We start from the raw sequence: 23949 nt of genomic DNA on the forward strand, positions 1-23949 counted from the left end.
TTGTCAGTTATAATCATCAAAATTAAAAGAAATAAACATTTGAAATATATCAGTCAGTGTGTAATGGATGAATATAATATACAAGTTTCACTTTTTGAATGGAATTAGTGAAATAATTCAACTTTTTGATGATATTCTAATTATATGACCAGCACCTGTACAGTAGGTTAAACAATTAAACTAACATGTTTCAGTGGCGCCTGCAGTTGTACGGCTGTACGCACTGTGAGTATCCAACCCATTCTCACTCCCAAGGCGTCAAAAACTGAAGCATGGTCAAACGCCTTTCGCGTCACCATAAAGACGCCAAGTGCCCTGTCACAGTGAGGCTCTGTGACTAGAGACTGTTATAATGAAAAGGACTCTTACTTTGACACGGGACTGTGAACATACATGCATACATGCATACTCTCCGTTTTGCGCAAATTAAACACCAGTTAACACGGATATGTTGGTCATTGATCGTGTGTTATGTAATGTTGTTCCTGTCCTTATGTAATTTCTTTCTAAGTTTGACATTTAATGATTCATAACTTTTATGTTGATTTATGTATTGTGTTAAGAAGTAAAGCGAGACCGGTGATCATCTTAAATGTTTATTGTTTCTGTATAACAAATTACATATTATAAACAATAGTACTTACGTATTGGAACAGTTTCCCATGTCAATCAAGCAAACCCGGTTACAGTAAATGCTCGCCATTTTGAAGTTCCAATTCCCGCCAATAGATGGTATGTTTTATTGTACTCATGTAGGAAGGGGGATGTTGGTGATCTGCTTAATTCTGGGTTGAGAATTGTTAAGCAGTAATAATTAATTGAGTTTGTTTTGTTTCAAATTTTTGTGGTTTTTGTCATTACAACAATTTACTTCTTTGTTATTGTTAAAGTAAATTTATTTGTTTTCTTAAATTTTTCTTTATTACCTTTAATTACCAAATGGTTTAGTCCAAGTAGGAGGGGCTTTGTCTTTTTAAGATGGCCTCTCAGATTTGTTAAGACACTCGTAGAGTGAGTGGGGAGTTGATTTTGGAATCGCTGTCTTTTGGGTCAATTTGTTTGACATAGCCAAATGGGTGTTTGATCAGTTTGTTTTTATGTTTTGAATTTTCATTGTAAATATATTTTGCACACTAGAAGGAAACCTTCATTTTTGCACTCCTGGGAATAAACACTCTGAATTCTTTTTTTTGACTCCTTTGTCACGTCACCTTATTTTTACACCTCCATCCGCCGGTGCATCTGGAACAGTGGTGTATACTCTTTAGAACATCCTTGGACCTCTTTTTTTTGGCAGTTGATACACCACTGGCTCCCTTACATGCCCCTAGGCGTCAGTATATGACAAAATATGAACTCCATTGCTTTCAATTGCTTGCTTTATGCGTCAGGTCAAGACGCTTATGGAAAATGACAACACGTTCTCCTCCGTTGTTTTCAGTTGTTTGTCTTAGTTTATTGGTTTGCATGCATTTGTAAAAAATATAAATAATTTTATATAAATGTATACTTTTATTGGAGCACCTAATAAAACCCCACCCCTACCCTAAACCTACCCACTTCTGAACAACATAAAACACGTAACAGGAAAATATAAGTGCAGTCACAGGTATTTATTGCAAAAACTGATCATATAAACAAGCAGTATAAAAGCATTACAAACAAGTCGTGTTGCATTCCAAGTCTTCTGAAGCCATACGAAATCTTTGTGAGAAGAGAGCAAAACATAAGTTTTTAATCGCTGAAAATAATCCGGCTCCGTTAACGTGCTCACATCTCATTCAAAAGCATACTCCAGTCCTGCAGCATGACGCAATTGGTCACGAGACACACAAGAGCCACTTAGCATTTCACAACCAAGACTGACGTAATTCTTTGGCATTTTTTGAATTCGCACACAGACTGCAGCACACAGGATGAGCTTAACAGCGGACGGAGACGGCGATCCTGTCTATTCCTCTCACAAATCAAATGTTTTGCCTCGGAAGACTTGGAATATTAATATTTTTTGAATAAATTATGATGGTAGTTGTATCTGCCTGTTATATCTCGTGTTTTATTGACAAATGGTAGGTTTAGGGGTAGGGGTTGGGTTATGTGCTCATAAATGTGTAAATTATGTAATATAAATAAAACTGTTGTGGCTGTTTACATTGAAAAATCACACCCCACATGCAATAATGGCAAGGTTATTACCCAATATATAATTTAATTATGACGATAAAATTCCCAGTATGGCGACGGCATATTCACGCTAAGGGTTTCCTATTTAAAGCAACAGGACCCTGCAAGTCGAAAAATGACGCTAAAGGGTACCTTGAGCGTCAAAAAGCGACGCCAAGTGGTCCTGACCAAGCTTCAATATGTGACGAGTTGGGTGTGAGAATGGGTTGGAGTACCATGAGCGCTCGAGTTGACCTGAGATTTGCCCCGTAAACATTTCAGCAGCGAATTATAGGCTTGTGATGTACTTCCTGCCATTAATTATTCAGTCTTTTGCACGGCAAATTCAATTACTGTGTATAAATATTACTCCAAATAGAAACAAAAAAACTGTGCTATATACACACACTTTCACGAGATCGGGTTATAGACTACAACAATTCATTTGTAGCCTATTTTACAAATGGGAATACAGCGAATTCATGACAATGTTTTATATTAAAACTACCCGTGAAATTTATAGTGAAGTTATTTAAAAGCATCTGGAATGCAATAAATTAATTTTAAAGCGGTATTTAAATCATTTGCTGCATGGAAAAAAAAATAGGCCAATACATAGCCTGATTCACATATCAGCGTTGCAGCTAATTCTTTACATTTTAAGGTATTCAGAACAGAGCAACATAAAACCAGAAAAAGAGCGGCTATACAATTATTGGACAAAGTTTTACATATCCTACCATTATAATTTGTTTTATTTTTTAATTTTATATACAATTATGAAATAAAATGCAAATTATAATCAGGCGGTTACGCTTACATAATGAAAGTTTGTTTTCGATTTGAATGATTTCGTTTTAAAATAGTAATTTAAAGCTTTCTGTATATGTGTTTATCATATATGCGAGTCAATTCGCTGAGTTTTGGTTCATAATTGTGAAGAGCTCTTGTTGAAGACAGAAAGCGCATAGGCCTACTCTGTTTTCCTATTAATTTTATAAAAGCACAATTTTGTTGATATTGTGAATGTAAGCATATTTAACAAATAAAGGTAGACCCTTTACAGCTCAGAATTATATATATTACTCCTTACCTTTATGAGCAAAAATTAAGGCGTATTTTAAGTTGTTTCTACTGTAAGTGATCGTGCTGGCGCGCCTCCATGTCATATAAAAGCATGCTTTAGCTCCTCTCCGCACAAACTGTCTAACAGCGCACGTATATGGGTTAAACATTTAAACTAACATTGTGATATGCTTGAACTGTTTTATATCTATAGATTTTATTTTAAGCAAGTCGTGTTGATTTGAGAAGGCTAATTTGATCAAACGTAGGCTGTGATCAACTGCTTGGGCGTTAATTAAAAAAACAAATTAGGCCTACATTTAACGAACAAAAAAAATGCTCCAAACGATTTTCTAAATTAACTATATAAAAAACGAGACGAAATATAATAGGCTAAATAATAATAAATAACTTTTCCATTACATGCAAAACTTAACTATTTTAATAGCTGAAATAGCAGTAGGCCAAGTTGTACCATTTTGTGGAGTATAAAATGGGTGACATCCCCCCGCCCCCTGCAGGTGCCCCTGCCCTTCTAGACACGAGTGTTGTGTTTGTATGTGCTTCATAACCATGCAGCTCAGGGGGCCCGTCATTACCAAGTTAAGCCACTGGTTAATAATAATAATGTTTAAATGTATGTTGGCTTTCCCAAGTAAATTGTCAATATTCTTAAAAGTAATGCAAATAATGCAACTGTAGGTTTTTGGAGTAACCTATAGACAGAGACTCCCGGCCTGACTGAAATTTTGTCCCAGCATTAAATAATTTGTGAACATTACTATATTAGTAAATACTTGTGGCTTGGAACGGCTGGAAAATTAAGAGTGTACTGCAGTTCTGCGCTGGAGAAACTTCGATGACTAATCAGTGTACGAAATATCCCGATTTGTGGGCGGTGGGCCCATGCTCCTCTAATTAATTATACACACACCTAGTGCCTTTTAATATAAATAAAGGACAAGAGTGGGAAATGTTACGGACACATACTATTCAGCCCAATATTGATTTTTATTTGCACTTCACTTTTATCCAAATGAACAACTTTTTGCACAGCATTTATCAATGGGACATGCGATTATTATACAATGCTATATAACCAAGAAATAATGTGTTAGCATACTATAGCCTATATAGGCTAGCTCACATTATTATATTTCTGCTTCAAATGTTATGCGTAGGTAACCAAGTGGTGGTTTCAGACAATTTGTTATTGAAGTACGTCCGATATTCTGCGCCACATTCATACGGACTTATGCCGAGTTCACACTGCACGATTTTCAAACTCGTCGGATCGCTGTTGTTTTCACACTGCGTGACTATCTGGGGTAGCATTCAGTCGCTGCCGTGTTCACATTGCACGATGGATCGGCGACAGGGGCTTTCACATTGCACGATTTCACAATAGGAAGAATCGCCGACAACTCTGTCTGATCCGCAAACTACGTTTCGCAACAAAACACACGCGAGAAGTGATAAGGAAATAACGCGAGAACCTGCGTGCGTCAGACCGTTGTTCTCGAGCAAGACTGGAAGTATTAAAAAAATATAGCCTGCAAATTGTCTGTGTGCTGATTTCCAGCTACAAAAACAAAAACAGATTATGCAGGAGGGAGATGCAGGGAACAGGGATTGTGTTCTGCAAAGAGTGGTAAATAATTTTGCAGTAACTGTTATGCTGATGTTGCGGCTGGTCAAGCGTTTGTGCTTGTTTCTGTATGATATAATTGTACATTAAAATACTGATATGGTCTATTACTATATATTACACAGCTGGACAAGAATTAACTAATAATCACACAGAACAAGGACAGGAACAAGACCAAATAAGGAAACAAGAGGCGGGAACACATGACACACACGACAGAGGACTGACAGGTGCAGATAATTGCCACTATTTGCAATAAGTAGTATAAAAATAAGGAAATCCTGCTATTTTAACATAGTATGAATAGAATCTATAGCTATTTGCACTTAGTGTAAATAGCATCTAATGTCCTTAAATACAAAGCTACAAAATCTTTAACTATATTTGCGCTCCATTAGGCAATGTTATTCACGTTGTTCATTTAATCTGAAGCCTGTTATTTTTTTACTAGGCCTATTTTGTTTATTGTGTTTGGTTGAATTTGTTTAAAAAGCCTCACTTTTTTTTTTTTTAATGAAATATTTCCAAGTGCTGATAATGATGTGTGTTTTTTTTATTTTTTTTTATATCATATACAGCGCATTATATCCACCTTTTCATCTCTCCATTGATTTCATAGCGGAAATGCTGCATTATTCAGTATAATTAAAATGTGTGGGTCAGCTTGATGTCTTGGTTTTGATGTGGTAATGTGATTCGGTTCAGATACACTTGTGAGCGGGACTTGCGCAGTTGAGGCTGTAGGCTGGGGAAGCTTCAGACCATATTGAGCCCTGAAGACTCCACGCGCCTCAATTCATCAGTCGTGAGAGAGTGTGATTACCCTCAACGCGCGTCCGGCAGCAGGTGTATTTACGGATGCGACGCGCAGTAAAGTGAAGCATGAGCCCGCGCTGACAGCCCCCGTCCATCTCTGCTGGCGGTAACTTGTGAGCCAGAAGAATGGCAGGTGCCAAAAGAACCGAGTCGCCGTCCGAAATCGACCCGGACGTGAAGACCGAAGCCAGGAAATCCTTCGAGCACATTTGGCTCAATTCGTCGGTGCCAGTTCGGACGATGGGTTCTTTTGAGAGCGATGCTGGCCAAAGGTACCGCAGTCCCGTTTCAAGCAGCATGTGTGTGTGAACAGAACACTGTTTGATAACAAAACTGCAGCATCCTCCAGCACGCACCACGTTCACTGGGAATAACTCAAAACTGATGCGCTAATGGCGATTTACGATGGATGAAACGATCAAGAAATCATATATTTCGTTTTTAGTGGAGCTTGCATGTAAATGGTTGGCGATTGTGTTTAAGAAGTCTTCAGTGAATCACATCAGTGCATCTTCTCTTGTCGTTTTGAACACTGGCGTTGCACACCAATACGATCGAATACAGGAATGTCAGGTCTACCTGATAATGCTGTGGCAATATTAATCTGTCACAAAGATTACATAAAGCCACCTAAAACGTTTATAAATTAATATGTCTGACAGGAGGGTGCTGCATCTCTTTTTCTTTCTGTGTAAGTCTTTATATTTACTCATCCAGTCATCTAATAGCTCTTTATAACATTAAGAAATTAAACTTAGATAGTTGTAGATTTTGATTTTATACTGTAGTCTAATGCAAACTGCCAATATTCCTCTTTTTTTGAGCGATTCAGAAGCTAGAAACCTCTACTAATTTGGTGTCAAATACTCATTTGACAGTCAAATATGATGCTTTGTGCAAATCACCTTGTTCCCTTATAAACAAATGACTTTTAAAGTGCTGGTGAACTAGCAAAAGGATGTATTTTCATTGTCACATTTGCTCTGTGTGGCCTTTATATCATTCATATATGTTTAATGTGTATTTATTTGATCAGTACACCTCAGTCGTTGATTTTGAATGCATGTTTTATTTCCCATCTTGTTGAATGTTATTGGATCCAACTGACAGATGAGTTTACCTATATTAATGAAAAAAAAAAAAAATAGAACCTTATGGTCATACAATTTGGACATGATTGTTGACCGAAGCTGAACAGGCATGTAAAGCATACTATCACTTATTAAAGTGGTATAAACCAATATCTCAGTCTATATGCAAATCAAATGAAATATGATTATTTCATGATGGTTTGGTTAGGCAAAATAATCAATCACCATGCTTTTCTTTATTCTTAGTCCACACCCTGCTCTCATCTCACTCTAAAGCGTTTCTTTCAATGAGAGCTGAAGCTCTATAGACCTAATGCAGCTTCCTGCAGAGTTGGTTTCATATCTGTTCAGTGATGTCCTCTAATGTAATCCACTCCAACTGCCCATTCAGCCTATTGCCCTATTGTGTACTGCAATAATGGTGCACAAAGGCACTTGTGTTTGCAGGTGAGCTGAAAATGAGAGATGAGCAAAGGGAGAGCTGTAGAGTTGTGTAAAAATATCAAAATAATTTTTAGTAGCATAGAGCAAGAAATGGATTATGGTTATGCTTTTTGTTGCTTCGTGGAGTTTCCCAAGACTGATTTTTCTATGTCATTAACATTTATATGTATTTTATATATAGTCTAATTGCTCTAAGTATAAAATATTTAAATATATGCATGTATCTTGGAGTGCACATTTCATGTAATTCCCATTGGCAAAATTGTTTGGCAAAGATAAAATTCATAAGAGTTTTTACGGCATTTTACCTGCTGCAGTAACCCTCTCTTCTAGACCCTAGTTCATGTAGTACCTTTGTAAAACTCTTTAAACAATGGAGATGGAGGCTTTTAATTTCAGAGTTGTGCTGTGATGTCTAAACCCATCAACCTGTGAACCCCTGAAGGTAAAAGGTTTTGGTGGCCAGCAGTGTTTAATTAACATTTATTGGCTATATAAATAAAATATGATGTTAATGTAACATCTTTTGTGTCCTCCAGCTTTAAAGAAGGAAATATGTCAACTCTGTCTCTCTATTGATCCACCCAGTGGATGCCTTAACAACATCTATAGGCATGTCTATCTTGGCATTAGTTGCCAAGAGCAGACTATAAATAGGGCACAAGCTTACACAAGGATGAATAGGAATCTTTATTAGCTGTCTTTCATACCACCATCATGTCCATTAATTGCAGTAAGGAAAAAAGCAAAAAAAAAAAAAAAACTATGGTTAAAAAAAGTGACAAATTAAAATAGAAAACATGCAGTGTGTTGTCATTCAAATTTTAAACATCAGGGTGCACTGTAAAAAAAAATTCGTAGTTTTTACAAAATAATTCTGGTAGCTGTGGTTGCCAGAATAATTTTGTAAAAAATACAGAAAAACTGTAAACACATTTACAGAACAAAACTGTATAAAACTGTAATTTACAAACAGGGAAATTTGAATGTAAACCATTACATTCAACAACACACACTGCTATTAAAATCTATTTTGTACCTTTAACATACTGACAACCACCATAATAATGCAGGTGGTAAAAGAGAAAGCCACATGAAGAATCAAAGCTCATCACAGGTAGCTTCACCACAAGCAGAAGTATATACTAATATATAGAAGGTGCACAGAGTCATTCATGCAAATACAAAACACCATTGTGGTACCACACATGATATTTAAATAATGCAATAAACTTTCATTAAACAACAGAAGATGTAACATAAAGCCCAAATGTACATAACTGATAACAAAAACTATTAAAAGACATGATTATTTAAATAAAATACTTTCAAATGTGGAGTGTCACGCAGGGAATTCTGGGAATATCAGTTTACAGTTTTTGACTGTAAATTATACATTCATTTGTTAATTTTACTTCTAAAAACTGTACAATTAACAGCATTTTACTGTAAAATTACATGAAATGTCTGGTTAGATCTTTTACTGTTTTTCCCTGTATATAGTACAGGAACTCACTGTTAACATATTAACATTTTTTTTCAGTAGAGTTTTTACAAAATTTTACAGTTAAAATGACACTTATTTTTTACAGTGTGAAATTGAAATTGCTTTCCACTATTTATTAGTACCAACTACAAGCTGTAAAAACCCAACTTCATTGGCACTTTATTGATGTGATGTTATATTTTGACAAACTTTCAAACACTTATTGGCCTGGTTTCACAGACAGGGCTTAGATTAAGGCAGAATTAGGCCATAGATCAATTAGGACATTTAAGTAACTTTTATAAACGTGCCTTAGATAAAAACACTACTGATGTGTATCTTGAGACAAAACAGTGGAACTGACATATTTTAATATTAGTCAGTACAAGTTTCTTTCAGTTAAAACAGCCCAGACAAATATTAAACCTTTTAGATTTTTAGAACCTTTTGGATTTAGGACCTTCTTTTTTTATCTACATGTGCTGTCATTGCCTTTGGCTTGAAAATCTTAAAAAAAAAAGTTAAAATAATAAAACATAAAATATAACATAAAGGTATAGAAACTGAATAGACCTACCTGAGACCAGGTTGGAATAGACATTCGAGGTCAACCTTTCGGCCCAGTGTAACAACATCATAAAGAGCTAATTTAGCCTTTGAATTGCCACCCTGTTGTTTTCCACCCTGTTACAATGTTCTTAAAATGGTAGAAAGGACCGTTTTTAGAGATTTTGTCCATTTTTTGTCCAGCAGAGAAGATATTCAGCTAACAAAAAATAAATACAGTTTTGCAGTAATGTGTATTTGCATTCAATTTTGCATAATTTCAGTTTTAAAGAAATGTTGGTGTGACTTCCACTCTGGAAGGTTAGCGTATTCTGCTGTAGTACATTGTTTGTGAAAATGCCATATAATTCAGTATGTAAAAATCAGTTTTGATGCATTTTTTAACATACAGCAATGATGACATATAGTCATGACTCTTATAAATTTCCCTAAAGGACCAAGGACAATAACAGTAATTATAAAGTTTTAATAATCGCCCTATAGTTCTGAATAATATTGGAATCACTTTCAGAACTTTTGTTATATCTGATGTACAAATTTAAAACATCTGACAACCAATTAGAACCCACTTTAAAGAGCTCAGTCATTTAAAGTGGCAGACAACAGCATTGCAGGCTAGGGAGTAGTTGTAATAAACAGAACATTATTATCCAAGAATGAAAAGAAAAGAAGGTCAGGGAAAATATGCAGATGGAAAAATCTCCATACAAGTTCTTTGTGAATTTTCCTTTTTTCTTGTTACTTTGCACTTTTTGTTAGAAAATGTTTATTTACTATGTATTCAAATTTTTTAAGGTATCTAATATTGTGATACTTAATTTCCATGATCTAAATATTCTTAGGAATTAAAAATTTGTTGTCATTTTAAAGTGTATAGGCCTTCTTGCATTATTATGCTGTTAAATTGATTATATATTCAGTGGCATAAAATGGTCTTAAAATGACAATAATATTGATTATCACAATTATTTCTGGGGCAATATATCACACAACAAAACGTTGTTATTGTGACAGGTCTACAACACAAAACTGCTGACAAATTGGCAAATACATTTCAAATGTCTCGCTTATTCAGACAGTTGTTGTTTCTCATGTGGATGTAAGGAATTTTCAGCATTTGCAGGTTAGTCTGTGATTTTAATGCTGTCTGAATCCAGAATGTTGGTGTTTTTCTCTCACCACCGGTGTAAAAAATCACTGACCAAATTACCTACTTTTTTGACAAACAGCAAAGTTGTGTCATATTTTAATTGCTGTCTGAATCCACATCTCTGATTTTACAAGAAGAAATTATTATTCCAAGCATTTACAGCAGACAGTCATGCGACTGGCCAGTGTGTTCCGGGGGTCGTAAGGTCACAGAACTTGCTCCTCCACTGTGAATATATCGCCATCCAATTGCATGATTTTTATCACTGAGGTGCCATGTAAATTAATTTTTACAGACGTCCACATGAGAAACAATTACCGTCCGAATAGGGCTATAGGTGGTTTATACTCACCACTTTGTCCGTATTATTTTTATACTGTGGGTTGAAAAGTTTCCATTAGTGCCAATGGAGTTAATGGTATCACCCACACTTCAGTTGACCATAATCTGACAAACTGAATACCAGAGTTGTGCCTGAATTAGTTGATGGTCTTTCAAAAGTGTTTTAAAAACTGCACCTTTGATGGTGACTAATGCAAAATGTACCATGACACAAATAACCACTTCTGCGATTCTAAACAACCCAAATATAAAAAAAAAACAAATATGAATGATCTAAACTGAATTGATTTCAGAGCTACTCTTAGACCACTTTGTGACATGTTTTGATTATTCCCGAAGGGCATTTCTTTGCCCTTTCAGCTCTTTTCATTTCTTTTTTGAGCACTTAGTGAAGACAGCAATGAGTAAGGGAGAAGGAAATTGTTTGCATGGTCAGCTGTCCTTAAAATGTTTGGGTATTTGCCCATTGTGCTTTTTGATGTGTAAGATGACATATTTTCGTAAATTCCTGGCAAGCTGTCAAACAAGAGACCTATGCGGGCAAAAGTCATTGCATTTGTACAAAAGAAATATCAGAGCAGCCTGCTTCATTTTATTTTGACAATTTGACATATACCATATCACATTTTTTCTTACTGGATTGCTACACTGAGTCAACTATTTTTATTTTTTTTTAAATGGGTGTTACATAAGTGTGGTACACAGTGTATTGTTAGGGGATTGACACCGGTTACATACAATGAAAATGTAAATTAATCATCTGCGATTGTGCCTTAATATGTCAACAACTCTCTTTCTGAGCTTTGCATAGATCAGCTTTGTAAAAGAGCTAGAGCTTCAGAGCAGCTTGCAGCAAGAGTGAAATGTTCCAGAGGGTGCTGTGAAATGCTGTGGTGCAGTGCAGGGTTTGTATTCGTACTGTATGTAGGTGTAGCTTTAGACAAGCGGAAAATCATCCAGTCTGACATCAGGGACTCAACAGTCTGAAATCAGAACTGAGCACCATCCTCCTTCCTTATACACTCTATTTCATCAGCCTAGAAATTTTGTGAGTAGATATACTCAGTGGTTCTGCTTTAGATATTTTCAGTATTTCTGTAATTATGACAAAGCTGCACGTTTTCAAAGTATTTTTATTAATAGAAACTGGATATATCCATATATTTAATGATTTATTATGATTAATTTTGTAATTCTAGAAGTTTCATGAACTTTGTTCTTCAGTAAAAATGATACTTATAGAGGGGGGAAAACAAATACAACCCGAATTCTGGAAATGTTGGGACGTTTTTTAAATTTGAATAAAATGAAAATTAAAAGACTTTCAAATAACATGAGCCAATATTTTCACAATAGAACATAGATAACATAAATGTTTAAATTGAAAAATTGTACAATTTTATGCACAAAATGAGCTCATTTCAAATTTGATGCCTGCTACAGGTCTCAAAATAGTTGGGACGGGGGCATGTTTACCATGGTGTAGCATCTCCTCTCCTTTTCAAAACAGTTTGAAGATGTCTGGGCATCAAGGTTATGAGTTTCTGGAGTTTTGGTGTTGGAATTTGGTCCCATTCTTGCCTGATATAGGTTTCCAGCTGCTAAAAAATTTGTGGTCGTCTTTGACATATTTTTCGTTTAATGATGCACCAAATGTTCTTTATAGGTGAAAGATCTGGACTGCAGGCAGGCCAATTCAGCACCCGGACTCTTCTACTACAAAGCCATGCTATTGTAATAGCTGCAGTATGTGGTTTTGCATGGTCCTGCTGAAATAGACGTCGTCTGGAGGGGAGCATATGTTGCTTTACAACTTTTATATACCATTCAGCATTCATAGTGCCTTCCAAAATATGCAAGCTGCCCATACAGTATGCACTTCTGCACCCCCATACCATCAGAGATGCTGGCTTTTGAACTGAATGCTGATGACACGCTAGAAGGTCTCCCTCCTCTTTTGCCCGGAGGACACGGCATCCGTGATTTCCAACAAAAATGTCAAATTTGGACTCGTCTGACCATAGAACACGTTTCCACTTTGAAACAGTCCATTTCAAATGAGCCTTGGCCCACAGGACACAATGGACCACTTCTGGACCATGTTCACATATGGCTTCCTTTTTGCATGATAGAGCTTTAGTTGGCATCTGCAGATGGCATGGCGGATTGTGTTTACCGACAGTGGTTTCTGAAAGTATTCCTGGGCCCATTTAGTAATGTCAATGACAGAATCATGCTGATGTGTGATGCAGTGTTGTCTGAGGGCTTGAAGACCACGGGCATCCAACAAAGGTCTTCAGCCTCGTCCCTTACGCACAGAGATTTCTCCAGTTTCCCTGAATCTTTTGATGATGTTATGCACTGTAGATTAGGGGTGTGCCATATCATACCGTAACCGAAGAGGTGGTCTCGGTCCGCTTCCAAACGAACTCTGGTACAGTTCGTTTAAGGTGTGAATATGAACAGGCCTCGATCTGATCCAACTGCAGAAAGCACGCTCAGAAAACACACAGCTTGCGCATATAGTGCTGTTGTTTGCATTTCAATTGCTAAAATCACTTGTTTTCAAACCACAATGCTTAAAAACACGTGCAAATTATGAGTTTTCATGACCATAGCGCCCACAGCAACGTGACATGAGCGCAAAGCCCCAGCAAAAGTTACAATGAATGTGTCTGGGGGAAATAGTAAGGAGATATTTTAATTATTTAGGGGTGTCCTCAACTAAGGATTTTCATAGTCAAATCGGAATTTTCGAATCATGCTGATAGTCGAATCATATGTTTGGGGGCGGGGCCAAAATACATTACCAAGAGTCAAGTGACATTCGACAGTCATAATTACTGACGTTAACACACAGGGAAAATGTGTAACGGACGCCTCGCAGATACAAACCAGGTAAATAATGTTTTAATTAAAAGATAGGTAACATTAAACGTCCGCGAAACCCTAAGAATTCACAACATTTTTTTACAATAGTGCTGTCATTATAACGTTATGTATATGACAGTAGTTATTAATGTTCTGCATTTCTGTTTTGAGCTGCGCGCGCTGAAGATAACCAGTAGAATGAAGCATTTGATAGCAGGTTTTTAATCAATGGGATTTAATTCATTTATCTCATATAGAATATGCTTCATTATTTATACAACATAACTGTCACGGGTATGTGGTTTTAGTAAAAAGAAAATAAAGGACTTGGAGAACGAAATACTCAAACACACTTTCCATTTAATAACATTAAGACGAGACAAATACGGGGGGGAAACTGAGGACTTATAAATGGAAGAGAACAAAAGAGCAAACAACATAATTCAAATCAGGTGGGGACAATGAAAGATAATGATGAAGTTAAAAATCCTGACTTGCTATCTCCTCATTGGACGCACCTTAGAAAGAAATGCATCTTTACGGATTATAATGAAAGAGTTTTTGTTTTGGATATGAATTATTTCGTTTTGTAGTAATTCAAAGCTTTCCATAGATATATTCATCATATCTGTAAGGAAAATATTCACTGAGTTACGGTTCATTTTTGACGGGAAACGCATCCTATTAGTTTTCTTTATTTTAGAAAAGCACATTTTCTTGATACTGTGAGTGCATACAAATAAAAATATGCCCTTTACAGTTCCGAACGATGTATTATTACACTGTAAAAAAAAATTCTGTACAATTTACAGTAAAAAAACTGGCAGCTGTATACGGTAGCGATATTTTAGGTTTTACGGTTCTAACTTAAATTTACAGTTAAATACCGTAATTTCATTAACTGATATAATGTTAATATACCAACCTATTGAAGTACTGAAATCTGTTTTGTACCTTTGAAATACACTGATAACCACCAAATGCAGAAGGTGATGAGAGAATCACATGATGAACCAAAGCCCATCGCAAGCAGCTTTTAAATAACATATATAGAAGGTGCACAGTGTCATTCACACAAACACTAAACACCATCATGGTGAGACTCATTAAACTGAAATATGCAATAAACATTAATTTAACAACATTAGATGTAACATACAACCCTAATAAACATAACTGATAAGAAAAAACTAAGAAGAAATGTAAGTTTTTTCCCCTGTAAATTTTACATTCTTTTTCACTTCCAAAAGCGATATTTCACCATAAAATTGTCTGAAATGTCTATTACAGTTTTTCACCGTATATATTAGGGGAACTTACTGTTAACCATTTAACAGGTTTTTACCATAGCTTTTTCCCAGTTTTTTACCGTTAAAATCACGGTAATTTTTTACAGTGTACCTTTATGAGCAACAATTACGGCATATTTAATTTGTTTCCACTGATGTCCTGAAGCCCGCTTCAGCTTCCACTCTCCGCACAAATGATTGGATATGCGCCTAATAGCACACATTTATCTAGGTTAAATATTTAAACTAACATTTTGACATGCTTTAAGTATTTCATATATATAGATTTTATTTTTGGCAAGTCATAATTACAACATTGTATGACATTGTCTCATATGGTGCTCGTAAGTTTCTTCATATTGCGTTTTTATCTCATGACAGCAAATCAGTAAAAGAATAAAAATTGCACTACGAAAGATCTTCATGATTAGCCTGTTTTTGCACTTTCTGTTTTTCGCTGCTTGAGAATTCCTGTCCAATGAATGGATGACCTTAGCACACGTGTGGTTTTGTTTACAATTTCTGGTTTACTTGCAAAAAGGGCAGTGTGAAAGCGAACTGCACCAAACAAAAAAAATCAACATTGTATTTGTTCCAGACCAAAGCAAGTTAACTAGCGGACTTTCCTGGTGTGAATACACCCTATTTCTGAACTTTATATTTATGGATTACTTGGGTTGTTACAAACATCTGGTGAAAATTTCATGTCAACAGCACCTTTAGAAATATATTAACTGAGAAAAATGGTGACGTGTTCAATACTTATTTTACCCGCTATATACATATATATCTATATATAAGAATCAGAAAGAGCTTTATTGCCAAGTATGCTTGCGCAAACAAGGAATTTGTTTTAGTGACATAAGCTTGCAGTACACACATTTTTTTTGTTTTGTTTTTTTACATAAAGTGGGGTTCTACCACATGCACATTTACTTATTGACCTGTTGACAGCATCTAAAATGTAGATTATTTACTCTAAATCACAAGTCAAATTTACTAAAAGAAACAAGTTCATTTTACTCAAGTACTACTGAAAGTTTATTGTATTTAATAGAAAAACGTTATGTGAACTCTAACTGATTATATTGAGCATAAGTTAAATTAGTTAGAGCAGATTTCATCTTCCCAGCATGCTTTGCTTTGGACTGTTAAAGAAGAGTAAATGGTGAAATTAAGTGTTATTTTGTGTGGTAGAACAGACATTTAACTTTCTGTCATATTTTTAATTAAAATATATATATATTTAGAAGTGGGCGTGGGATTAGCAGCTCAAAAATATTGATTTATTTGGTGTATTGAAACTAAAATGATTATTATACATTTTTCTACCCTTTCTGTTTCATATTTTCTTTTTATACTCTATAAAAATGGCTATGTTAAGGTTTGAGGGTAGGGTTAAAGGGATAGTTCTCCCAAAAATGAGACCCGCGCAAAGAAAACAAAAATAACGACTTTATTCAACAATATTTTTTCTTTTCCGTGTCAGTCTCTGCCGCCATTAAAGAGAGAACCATGATGCATGAGTGGGGTTCTAATGCAGGTGCTAGCAAATTGCTGAATAAAGTAATTATTTTTGTTTTCTTTGTGCACAGAAAGTATTCTCATAGCTTCTTAAAATTAAGGTTGAACCATTGATGTCACATGGACTATTTTAGTGATGTCTTTACCTTTCTGGGCCTTGAACATTGCAATTCCGTTGCTGTCTGTGCAAGATCAGAAAGCTTTCGGAATTCATCAAAGATATATTCATTTGTGTTCCAAAGATGAACAAAGGTCTTATTGGTTTTAAATGACATGAGGGTGAGTTATTAATGACAGAATATTCATTTATGGATGAACTAACCCTTGCAGGGGTGCAAAACTCTTGGAGGGCCACAGCCCTGGAGAGTTTAGCTTCAATCCTATATGTTCCAGTTAAACAAGTCCTTCAAGCTTATTTACAAACTACAGGGTTTGAACTAAAGTCTGCAGGGCAGTGGCCCTCCAAGAACTGAGTTTTGCACCCCTGGGCTGAGGGATAAAAAAAATCTATAAAAAATGTAAAAACATAACTATACAAATATATTTGTAAATATATTTTACATTTATATTGCTGTAAATATGTAAATGTTTCCATTTTAGATGTTGTCAATACATCCATAATGGATGTTTTGGTACCTATCCAAACATACAGAAAAGTATATTTTGTGTGTGTGTGTGTGTGTGATTAGTAATCAGTTCAACAGGAAAGTCGAGTTCCATCAATAACATTAAGCACATCTATACTGTAAACGGTTCAGCTTGATCTTAAAATACTATTCTGTAGTTCAAAAGAGCTTGCCAGATTTTGGAAAGCATGAGAGAAATCATCCAGTATCTAATTTTACCTTTATCAAAGCATACATTTTGTGACACTTTGGAACAAAGTGTTAGATGTACTATTTGGATAATGGTTGTGTGAAACTTTATAAAGCTGCCCAAGATGATATTGTGGTAACTTTGAACACAAGTGTTTTTAGTGCTAAAAAAAGCTTGAAAATCTGCCACCTGGCCAGACTCACAGCAATCAATATAATGGGAGTGTGTTTGTTTGGATGGGGGTGGGGTTCATCCTCTCAGTTTTTGGAAGACTGTTAAAATCATTTCTACGCTTCAGTATTGTACTACTGTATGTGTCTTTCTGTGTCACTTATTTTGTTCGGTCATTTGGTTTCTATCTGATTTTGTGGGGATGTAAGTGGGAGCAGTTCCCTGTAGAATAAAAAGTGGTGGTTTGAAGACTAAAATTCTGACAGTTTCTTGGATGGAGCAACAGTAAAAGGTTTTTCAGCCAATTATTTGGTCTCAGGGATCCATGCAGCAGAGTCTGCTGCTTTAACTGTCTTTGCTAATTTGCTGCTTTGATGAATGTGAACTTAAAACAGATGTTTGACTCCATTTTCAACTCATTAAAGGGATAGTTTGGAGTAAAATTGTCTTGTCATTCACTTACCCTGATGGTGTTCTATTCCTCTATGACTTTATTTAGGAACACAAAAAGGTCACTGATTGCATTTTTCAATGTAATAAAAGTGAATAAGGACTGGAACGGTCAAAATGACAGAAACCATCATAAAATGCTTGGATTGCAGCACAAGTCATGTCATGTGAACCACTTATGATACTTTAGCTGGAACAGGTACATTTAATTAAAATCATTAAACTACATGGTTTGTGTGTTGGAGTAGGCTTGGAACTAAACTGTGCAGGGCTGTGGTCCTCCAGGAACTGTGTTTTGCACCCCTAGGTGAATGGACCAAAAATATGACAAAAAAAATTGAAAACATAGGCCTAACTATACAAAATATGTTTGTAATTATGAAAATTTTTGCTGTAAATATGTAATGTTTATTCATTTATTTATTTACTTTTTCAATTTTAGATGTTTTTTCTTCTTTTTTAAAGCTTTAAAGCTTCCTCTTCAGACCCTATTGACTGTAATTGCCAGCGCATTATTTAAAAAAAATATATATTTTTTTTTCTGTAACATACAAAAAAGGAAGTCATAAAGGTTAAGAGATTATTCCACTCATGATTTTAGAAACTGCATCTGTGATTGGATATCTTTCAAATAATTAAGCTTTGGTGAAAATGGACTGATCTGAAATAAAATTTAAGCTCCAGTCACCTGCACAGTACATTAGACAGCTCTCTGGAATACTCTATTCTAATAGGTCAATAATGAGCCTCAAATATTTTTTCATAAAAATAATAATTATAACAATATATTTTAATTTTGCCAATCTTAATAAATAGATGTTACTGCACTCCCAAAAAATGTTGGGTTAAAAACAACCCAACTTGGGTTATTTGGCAACCCAGCGCTGGGTAAATATTGGACAGAACACAATGCTGGGTTATTTTGACCCAGCTGGTTGGGTTAAACGTTTTTACGCACCATGCTGGGTTGTTTAATATATTGTTTAAAAATTATTATATTGCTGGCTTAAAATGGGCTGGAAATTAAAAGTCACATGCAGAATTACTATAGGCAACAGCAATAATCAAAAGATGAACATTTATTATTAAGCAAGAACAACCATGGACAAAATACAAGACAAACTGAATTTATTTGGGTGAATACAGCATTCACCCAAATGGGCAACAAACCTTTATTTCCCCGAAAGAGTGCACAAAATCGGCGGCGGCGCTAAGAACCGCTCTCTCCTGTGGATAAAAAGCCTGTCCTCTCAGCAGCTGCATTGTTGAGAAGTTTCACCGGAGACTAGCTCAACCCGGCGGTTAGGTAGAAAAAAATAACCCAGCGTTAAAATGACCCAACAAGCTGAACCCAGCGAAATAACCCAGCACCTGGGTAAAAAATATTTAAAAATAACCCAATAAAATGACCCAATAGGCTGAACCCAGCATTTGGGTTAAAAAAAAAATAACCCAGCATTTTTAGAGTGTGGCCACTTACTGTAAGACCATTTTAAATACCAATGTTAAGGCCAGAGCTGGGTAGTAACTGATTACATGTAATCTGGATTACGTAATCAGATTCCAAAAATTAAGTACTTGTAATTAGAGTAAGTTACATTTTAAAATACTCGTAATCAGACTACAGTTACCTTTTTATGGACTACATGATTACATATTATTCACACAATAGCAATATTAATAATAATAATAATTCCTTACATTTATATAGCGCTTTTCTAAGCACTCAAAGCGCTTTACATTGTCAGGGGGTATCTCCTCATCCACCACCACAATAAGTTATTCATGATTCACTGATTCTCCCTAATTTCTCTTTTTCATCTTTTAAATTTTCCTTTCTAAAACAGACTACCGATTATATATTATATATGTATATATATATATATATAGTCCAGTTTTGTGGACATTCACACATAGACTAGTCATTAGTCAGGTGGCGACAACATTTGACCACTGGATTTACAAAAATCATTTCAGGTTTAAGAAGGGTTTCAATATTGCATCAACTACTGATGAACACATTAATTTTTATTTGAATTATTACTCTGTAGGTTTTTTTAACCATGTATTATTAATTATAACTAATTACAATGCACATATTCACGTTATTTCTTAGTTACATGTAATGTGGGCATTACAAAACTTTTTGTAATCTAAACCTTATTCAACAAATAGCCTATATTTGCTTTAAGTACCCCTGAGATTTTAAAATAAATATTTCAATAATTAAGTATCACATTTGTTGATGTTGATTAATGATCACATGGCATGCAGGTAAACAAAAATATTTCATATTTTTTAGTAAGTGTTTTATTTAAAACGAAGACTATAGAAATACAAAGACGGTTCACTCTTATACTTATGAATGGGAGAAACTGTAACGCGCAATATGGAGGAATAGTCCCACCTTCTAAATGAAAGAGCCAATTTTCCATAGAAACATGGGGCACATTCAAGCCCAAACCTGGTTTCCGGGATGGACGACATGTTTCCTGGAAATGGTGTGCAACGGGATTTGAGATGTTTTCTCATCAGCAGCAACATGTATATAAACCACGCCATATTAAAGAGACAGCTCGCACAATGGGTCCAAGTAAAGTCGTTTACAAATGTGTCCGCTGCAGCTCGGTATATGCAACAACTGAAGATATTAGAAGACATGTTTGTCGTAAGAGTTTTATAGTAACAATATAGCATATCAACATGATGATGTAGTTGTTTATATTTTTAGCTTCATTGCAAGGCAAGTTTATTTATATACCAAATTTCATACACAATGGTAATTAAGTGCTTTACATAAAAATGGACGGCAAGGGCAATGACTGTAACATCGAGCGTATTTTGCAGTATTAAACACGTATTTATACCGATTTCATCAGACTCCGAAAATTCTTCAAAAAGAACACAAAGAATGGCCTTCTCAGCTGCCATAGTTGCAACTCTTGCGTCATCAGAAGAGGGTGTTCAACGCATCAACGTTTCTGTTTAAAAATGTTTTGCAATGTTTTGACAGAGCAGCCGAAAACATGCACAGTAAGCACATTATGACTCCGAATGCGCATTGGCTGGTCTAGCCTGAAAAATAAGCTTTTTAAATGTTATTTGACCATAAGAAACAACTTTCATGGGGCAATTAATTTAATGTTTTTGTTGCTGATTTGACATATGTAATTTAATTGTGAGTTCAGCAAGCAGTTTTTGAGATTTCAGGATTCCCCCATTCATTAAGATCGGTCTTGTACGAGCTGCCTGGAGGCGTTGCAAATATGGCCGCCGAGTGAAGAGACCTTCCTCGAAAGGGAGTTTGTTTTAAAATGATTTATTTTCATTTAAATTTTTTATTATTTAATTAATTGTCAGCTTTTCATTAAACTCACAACACCCTGCAGTTCCTTTACGAACCCTAGTTTGGGAAACCTTGATGTAATATGTTTGATGCACTTCATGTTGTAAATTACAGTTTTCTTACTCTTTGCATTTTTTACATCATTATGGTACAAGATAATGCTATTTAAATCAATGTGATAAACGAGTTAAATCAAAAGTAATCTAAAAGTAATCTTATTATATTACTTAAAATGTGTAATGTAACGGATTACGTTACTGACTTCAGTTTTTGTCATGTAATCTGGAATCAGTAACGGATTACAATTTGTGAGTAATCTACCCAGCTCTGGTTAAGGCCCAAGAGCAATAATTATAAACATAACTAAAATGATAACTTAGGCCCAATCCCATTTATACCCTTAAGCCCTGTCTCGACTTTCTTTTGGTTGGAGGGGTAGAGGTAGGGGAAGGGCCAGACAGCCCTTCAAACGAAGATTTTCGGGACCACACTACAAACAAAGGGGTATGAATTATCTCAGCGTAAACCGGCTACAGCGGCAACAGGGCTGCCCGAGCAAACAAACAGACACATAAATGTAAGCATTAATATAGAACGGTAAGGCTCTAATGTACACTAGCACACCTGAGGTGTGCTTATTGTAGGAGCTAGACGACATATGATGACATGTGATGGTATAGTAGTGGTGTCCCAATTTTTAGGGGAATATTTTCACACCTACCCCTTGACAAGGGGAAGGGGTATAAAATAGGGTATAAAATAGAATTGGGTTTGGGCCTTAAAGTCCACACTAGTGGACACTAACTTTCCTGCTTATTATAAACGTGCTGCTTTAAATGCTTAAGCTCTATCACATCAAGTTTTGAAGTGTTAGGTATGAACTGGTGATATACACTCACAGGCTACTTTATTAGATACACCTTGCTAGTGCCAGGTTGGACCCCCTTTTACCTACAGAACTGCCTTAATTCTTTGTTTCATAGATTCGGTAAGATGCTGGGAACAATCCTAAAAGATTTTGGTGTGTATTGACATAGCATCACACAGTTGCTGCAGATTTTTTGGTAGCTCATCTATGATGTGAATCTCACATCCCAAAGGTGCTCTACTGGATTAAGATCAGGTGACCGGGCCGTTTGAGTATAGTGAACTCCTGTCATGTTCAAGAAACCACTTTGAGATTATTTGAGCTTTGTGATTTGTCACGTTATCCTGCTAGTAGCAGCCATCACAAGATGGGTTCACTGTGGTCATAAAAACATGAAGAAAATGTGGTCATAAAATTGATACAAGGCAACGTGGATCCATGCTTTCATGTTGGTTATGCCACCAAGTGTGGTCTTCTGCTGTTGTATCTGCTATGAGGTTTGATATGTTGTGTGTTCAGAGATGCTCTTCTGCATACCTTGGTCGTAACAGCTTGAAACAGTCTGGCCATTCTCCTCTGACATCTGACATCAACAAGGCATTTTTGCCCACATAACTGCCGCTCTCTGGATATTTTCTCTTTTTGGACCATTCTAACTCCCAGTAGATGAGCAGTTTCTGAAATACTCAGACCAGCCCGTCTCACACCAACTGTAACTGCCGAGAAGTCAGTTTGTATTTCTTGTTTATTTAATTATTTTAAGTGTTTTTGTTGGTTGTCATGTGGTTGTTGTAACGTAAATGATGTTATTGTGTTAAAGGGAAATATCTGTATAAATATTTGTATAAGTATAAGTTATTAGGTGAACTTAACTTTGTTTGGAATGCTTGTAAGACGATTTTTATTTATTTGTTTGTTTTATGTTATTTGTGTTCATTCTACATTTGTGCAGTTCTCACGGCATCTCAAGTCGGTTGGTTATGAACCAGTCAATAAATCGCCGTCAGCAAAAAGCAGTCAGCAAAGCTTCAAGTTAACATCAAGTTTATTACACTCTGGATTCTGCAAGATGAAGTACTGCTTACACCGGTAACTAAGAAGCAGAAGCGCAGCAGAGTCAAGGCACTGTCAAGTTAAGACTAAGGAGGAAGTTAAGCACACACAAGTTCAAGTTAAGGTGCTTAAAGTGGACTTATTCTTGATGATTCCTTAAGAGAGACTCTTTAAATGTTCAGTGTTATTCTAAAGAAGTGCAGGTGTTATGTGCTAAATTTAAGTCATTTGGAGCAAGTATTAAGCTTTAATAAGAAGATAATTGTTGATTGAACTGTTGAAAATATCCATGTTCAGTACAATTCATGTAGTATGTATACTTAAAAATATACAGTGCAACAAAGAGATATAGAAAATGGCAGAAGGTGGCCAGTCTGCTAGGAATAGCAAAGAAAATATAGCAGAAATTACGCAATCACAGCCGCAACTAAAAAATCAGGAATGTGTAGAGACGCATGAATCAATAGCAGCTGATGATACAACAGATCCAGAGCCACAAAGAAGTCAAAGAACCCGCAAATTTACTGAGAAGGGTAAAGAATTACACGATGAAAGGTTGGCTAAACTTAAAAATCACTTTCAAGGCTCTTATGAGAAATGGAAAGCTCCGTCTAGAGACACTAGACAAAAACTGATGGGGCATCTCTCCAACGACAAGCTGCAAGCTCTTGTAGGCACAATAAGTGCTGCTTCAAAGGATTTAAATGTTGTTTATGAAGAGGTGCGGCAAAATGTGAGTCCTGATAGTGATACTCGTCACAGAATAGACACTTGTAGTGCCGTCACTAA

General features: G+C 35.7%; 1 protein-coding gene across 16 annotated transcripts in view; it reads left to right on the forward strand.

The window, feature by feature from the left end:
* kcnt1b (potassium sodium-activated channel subfamily T member 1b) overlaps positions 1-23949 on the forward strand; it is a 127989-nt gene that overhangs the window by 35537 nt on the left and 68503 nt on the right. Inside the window, exon 1 of one of the 16 annotated variants that reach the window (XM_058775388.1) lies at positions 5545-5964. The exons of 14 other annotated variants lie outside the window; for them this stretch is intronic. In XM_058775388.1, coding sequence (XP_058631371.1) covers positions 5819-5964 — 146 coding nt within the window. In that variant the 5' untranslated portion in view covers positions 5545-5818. Of the gene's footprint in view, positions 1-5544; positions 5965-23949 lie in introns of those variants that run through there. One more of the 16 variants, XM_058775389.1, reaches the window with a different exon arrangement.

Source organism: Onychostoma macrolepis, chromosome 05 (assembly GCF_012432095.1).
Source record: "Onychostoma macrolepis isolate SWU-2019 chromosome 05, ASM1243209v1, whole genome shotgun sequence".
Lineage (NCBI taxonomy): Eukaryota > Metazoa > Chordata > Actinopteri > Cypriniformes > Cyprinidae > Onychostoma > Onychostoma macrolepis.